The sequence below is a fragment of the Lycorma delicatula genome, chromosome 2 (genome assembly GCF_047948215.1).
Source record: "Lycorma delicatula isolate Av1 chromosome 2, ASM4794821v1, whole genome shotgun sequence".
NCBI classification, from domain to species: Eukaryota; Metazoa; Arthropoda; class Insecta; order Hemiptera; family Fulgoridae; genus Lycorma; species Lycorma delicatula.
The window spans coordinates 109,290,034-109,296,033 of NC_134456.1; the positions used below are offsets into that span (position 1 = coordinate 109,290,034).

The 6,000-nt window shown below is 29.8% G+C and overlaps 1 protein-coding gene across 5 annotated transcripts in view; it reads left to right on the forward strand.

Moving 5' to 3' along the window:
* Positions 1–3,120, forward strand: part of LOC142319096 (uncharacterized) — a 31,248-nt gene extending 28,128 nt beyond the window's left edge. For 2 of the 5 annotated variants that reach the window (XM_075355996.1, XM_075355992.1), the window contains one exon: positions 2,783–3,120. In XM_075355996.1, coding sequence (XP_075212111.1) covers positions 2,783–2,919 — 137 coding nt within the window. In that variant the 3' untranslated portion in view covers positions 2,920–3,120. The remainder of the gene's footprint in view (positions 1–2,782) is intronic. The other 3 variants (XM_075355993.1, XM_075355994.1, XM_075355997.1) reach the window with 2 other exon arrangements.
* Positions 3,121–6,000: the final 2,880 nt, after the last annotated feature.

Here is a 6,000-nt window from a genome sequence, read left to right on the forward strand (position 1 = left end):
AGTTGCACGGAGCCAAATCCGGTGAGGAGGCCGTGCATTGCCACATTGTTGCAAGATTATGCATGCGTTGTTGGGTGATTCGCCGGTCACTTTGAAGCAAATCATCCGCCTCCTTTTGTTGTTTCTCATCAGTCACAGAAACTGGTTGTCCACTGCGAGGTGCGTCCTCAACTGTTGCTTTACCAACTTCACATTCGCAAAATTCTAATGCCCACCTATTCACAGTACTGTCAACAGTTTCACTACCGTAAATCGCTTTTAAATGATGAAAAATATTCGTAGGATTCACATTTTCTGCCGTTAAAAATTCTGTCACGGAACGTTATTTTAACCGTGTTGACATATTGACCATACTCAACTGCATTTTAACTGCTACTGTAAACAGACTGGTAAATGGAGTTTAGCTATCATGTGCTGCCATTCCCAACTCAATAGTATCTTTTGTCTCTGTGTAGCACAGTAGTGTGCAAAATTTATCTGCCAAGCCTTGTATATGTTTTGACTACTAAAGTTTGTTTTTAAACAGCATCTTTTGTTGGTTAAAGTTAGTGATTATTATTTTGTTTAATAATTTTTTATTTATCTTATTTTACATCTTAGAAAAAAAATTATAATAAATTTCAGCAGATACAAAACAGTATAGCATAGTTTAGCAAAGTAGTCTTGTTAAAGACTTAATGAATTATCCATACTTGTAACTTTTAAGATTGTGTTCAAAGTGCCCGTCAGTAGCGATATAATTCTGTACATCATATCATGTTAAGAAACTCCTTCCGGAGTTTTTGGCTAACTGGCATTAAATAAAGGTTTTTAACTCCTTGAGATTATGTGGGTTGTTTTTGTAGACCTTTCCCTTTAGCTAGCTTCAAAAATAAAAATCACAAGTTGTTAAATCTGTGAGAATGGCTGGCCATAAGTATTTATGTAAAACATATATGTTATAATTTCTTCTGTAAAGCATTACATATGTGGGCTAAAGTTTGCCTTATGTGTAATAAGTGGCTCTGTCTTGTTGAAAATGACTGCTTACTTCATCAGGGGGTCACTGGGAGCACAAATTCATTAAAGATACCTAAGTACATATCAGTATTACGTTTCCAGTACCATTGTTGAAGAGATTTTATGTGAAGTCTCTAAGAGTTTGCGGACCAGTGTCATGTATTTTGTTAATTTATATATCCCATTAAATGAAAACATGCCTCATTTGAACAATAAAAGGGAAAAGGATCCAATATTTTATGTTCAGTGCTACTTATGAACTACTCACAAAATATTCTATGGTCATCTTATCGTGATTCTTAATGTGTTAAACCAGTGTAATTTATGTAGTGCTTACATTGACAAGATGTTTAAAAAATAATGTTTGCTGTGATTTACACAGTGTTGATTTGTGGGACTCCAACTCTCGAAAGGAAATTGTCAGTGATGGCATTTGGTATACGAACAATGCAAGATATTTATTTCCTTACAATTTGTAACAGAACATGTTGAATGACTTTTTTCAAAATTTTGTTTTCTAGACTTCACCAACAGATCTAAAGCAGAGTATTTTTCCTTTTGTCTTCTCTTGAAACAATGTAATGGTAAGATAAAGCTCAACTAAAGTCATATTATATTCTATTGAATATGGCCTATTTTATTCAAAGATTAAATTTTAAAAAGTAGCCCATGATAAGCATTAATAACAACAGATAAATGTGTTGAAATTAAATTTTTTTATACACTAATTGAAAAACTAAGTAAAAATTGACTAGTTAATGATTAGTGGGGAATTTGTTTTTATTTTTAGATTACAATATTTTATTATTGATATCAATGACTAATGCCTCGCCGATCTAGTAATAATAACATTTTAAGCATACCAAATTAGCATATATATCAAGAAAATGTTGTTTTTTTTATCTGTTACAATACTAAATTAAGTTGCCACCAAACCAAGCACTTTCTGGGCCTTTTTTTAAATGTGATACTCTGTACTTATTATGTTTATTTCCCTGAATTCTACGTTTCATTTCAATCGGTACGTATGTTTGAACACAAATATTTGAAACTTAATTGCCACCAATAACTTTTCCCTTTGAATAACTTCTCTCTTTTCATTACTATTTACTCTGCAATTGCTCTACTAATTATTATACCCTTCTCATGCAGAATTTTCCTTCCTCCCTTTTTCCTCCCACCATTTCATTAGCTGAAGCTGTATAGTAGACAACATCATTAACAGATAGCATATCCATGATGATATACATTTATTCCTCACCAGTATATCATCCATTAGCAGATTAAGTGAAAAATAAGGCTTAGAAATGATCCTTGATCTTGTCCAATTTCCATCCCAAAACCCTTCACCATACTTGTGCTTCTCAATTTGAGTCATTGTCCACTTGTACATTTCCTTCATAGTCCAAGTTTATATCGCCTAGTCTAAGTTTCATTTGAGCATCAGTGCTAGTGAACAGTTCTCATCCACGCAAATGAATAAATAAAAGTAACATTTATAAAATAAAATGTGTGTAAGAAAAATTATGTTTTTTTATAACTGCTGTGTTAAATTTATAGAATGGCCTACTCTATATTAATTGTCAAATTAGTTTATGTTGAAGTATTCTCACATGCATGTAAACTATTATTAAAGTACAAGTATTATTTACTATCATGTTGTTAATTTATATCTATAAAATTTTTAACAATGAATTGTTTAGAATTTATACAAGATCTATATATTTTTATTTATGTAGTTTCATAGACTTTTTTTTAACAAATTTTAGTTTTTTCTTGACAGACTTTGATGAAGAATCGTGCAAGGTTTTTAATAATAAGAAAATCAGCAAAACAGAAGAACTGGAATTTATGGAAAATTATTTAAAACAAACACATGGATGTGATTTATATAATCTTAAAAAGAGGGAAGATTTATAGTAGTTTTCATTTTTTTATTAATGCTGATTATTGTTTTTTGTATTTTTCCATGCAAGACTTAATTTGTTGTATATTTTGCCTTTTGAATTCATTATGTACATTATTCCATTACAACTGCTTTTGAAGTGTAAGAAGTATTCTTTTGTAATCTTATTTTTGGATCTGTAACAATGAAAATAAAAGTACAAATACATTGTGTAAGTGCATTATTTAGTTTCTTGTCTGTTTCCGAAAAGGTAATAATAAAATTATTTTACAGAAACCTGTTTATTTATATGTATATTTGTTAACAAAGAGAGTTGTTTGTAGTTTTCTTTTTTTGTAAAGTTGTGCATAATAAAAGCTATTAATAAAATAATATTGTATGTACATTTCACAGCCTTTAATAAAAAGATGATTACACAGATTTAATTGACTTCCATTTTACATATTAAGCAATAGCTATACAAAAACGTTATTGATGTAAATTCAAAAACTAAGACTGTTTACAAAAACCAGTAATAATAAATATCTAAAACTTGTTATCCATTTTGATTATCTTCAGTATATACTGAGGAATTTGTGTATAAAAATAAAGGAAGAAAATTTACATAAATTTGTGAAACAATAGAAAACTGAATTGTGATGTTGAATCTAATCTTACCTGCTTTGAAGTAATTATTGGGGCTGTTGATTTATTGAATGAAGTGAGAATTGGAAGAAAAGGGTTAATATAAAATTTGTTATATAAAAGTCGTGAGCCTGAATCTTATGCAAGAACCAAAAGATGATTTTTAATACTCTTGTAAAATCTACTCAGACAACAAAAAGACCTCCCTCAGAAAGGAAGTAATAATTTGTGAAAATTAAAAATAATAATTTATCTTTCAATGTGTAATTATGGGCGAGCTACCTGTCTTGTCTTTATAATAAATTTTTTCCACTTCTGCTTTTTGTAAGCTACTTTGATTCTAACCAAGATGTTAGAACTACCCTGATCAGAGACATTACTCTTGTGGATTATTTTCTTTTAATCCCTTTCATAATCACTTATTCTTGTTTTGATGGGCAAGCCACCTTAATTCGATCTGTCATGCTGCGAAGGCAGCCACTTTACTGGAGCTTAGTGGGTTGTGCCAGTGAATCCACAATTCAAAAACAATTATTTCCTATCCAGATATTACACAAAAACAAAACTAATGTTCTGCTGATAAAACCAGACCTACTCTCAGTCCAGTTGAGCATAATCTTGTAAAATTCAATTATTAGTTCTTTATTTGCAAATTTTATTTATTAATGTTTTCAAATTAACTTACTGTTGATGTATAGTTTAATCCTGCTACTTATTCCATTTGTATTTGTTTTTTTTTTGTATTTATAAAATGTAAAACTGCTGGAACAAAAATTTATATGAAACCAGAGTTATTGATTGTTTTTATTATATTAACTTTAATGCTTGCATAGGGTGGGTTTATATGCAAGCATAAGTTCAATAAATAACTACAATAATTGCTGTCTTACATGCAGGATATTGCAACATTACTTAATTTTCAAATCCAATTCCAAATAAATGGGGAACCTAATAAAATTTGATCAAGGCTTGTATTGTCAGAGATGCCAATTAAATTTTTTGACAATGCCTTTTAGGTCAATTTTTTCTTGGTTGTATTGTTTACCAACAATCCTGTTGATTATGTATTTTGTATATTTGTCAGTTTTTTATGTAGTTCTTTTCTCAATTGCTAAGATGGACCAAAAAATTTTATTTGGCAACTAGGTGGTGCAACTCCTCACTGGCATAACTGTATGGGATTGGTTTAATGATTTTCCCCAGCCACTGAATTGGTCACCATGGACCTGATTATAGTGCTTGTTCTGTTCGCAGTTAAAGTCACTCGATATGACCATGAAATATTTTCCTTTGGGGTTTTATAAAGGATCATGTGTGTGTGTCTGCTATCTGTGATCAACCTGATTTCATGAAGCAGCTGTTTCTTCCATTATTCAAGACTTGCTGGTTTAAGTTCCTTCTATTGGTTGGATGTACTGTGTGATGAAAGCTTCTTACATTGTACTGCAAGTCAAAGTTAAGAAATTAATCCTGATATTCTTTTTTGTACATCTGCATTATAAGATAAAACAAACAAATACTATATTACTTAAATTTGAAATGCATTTCAGTTATTAATTATGATTTTTTCTTAAATTATAAATTAGATTTCAATTAAAGTAAAAAAAAAAAAAATGACACAATTTAATGGATCAAAATTAAATAAATTAAACACATACAAATACTGTGAACTTAGTTCCCCCAGCAGCTGATATAATGTTTTGGGTTGTTTATGATCATACGAGTTCTGGTAATACAATATATATATATATATGAGAAGTCAAAAAAAATACACATTCAGTGTGTGGTCCACTACACAGATAAGTGACTCTATTGTCTATCAGTGTAGATTGAAGCATGCTAACAAATATATATGGTTTTCCTATAAAAAATATTAGAACACACTTGTCTTAAAATCTTGTAAATCCTCATTATAGATCACTTTGACTACACATATCTTGCGAATCTAACAGAAATGTGCATTTGCCTGACTTAAATTATATAGCCAACTCTGCTCTTGGCTGGAAAATCGTCTAAAAACTGATCATTTTTAATGAGAAATTTTTCTTCTTTGGAGATGTGTCTCTTGCAAGCACAAAATAAAAGATGCATGAATCAGTAATTTCAGACATTTACTTCTTCAGTCAATTTCCTAACTTGATATAAACAAAACACCTACAAATTGAAATATTCATTGTACAATAAGCATATTTAAATTGGGTAATGAAAACAGTTAATGTCCAACTTGCAAAACAGTTTTGTCCATTTTATTAATAAAAAGTGCAATTCTGAGAATACATAAATTTTTTAATCTAACTTTTCATAAGTAAAATAAAAATGCTGTTCCTTATTTTCCCCAATTTTAGTATTGATGTACTTGAAGATATGATATTCATTTTATTAGTTGTGTAGTATAAAACTAACTGGACATTGGATTATCCATAATCCACTATAGGCATTATCATGCCAAAACACCAAAGGTGTTTTGGTAT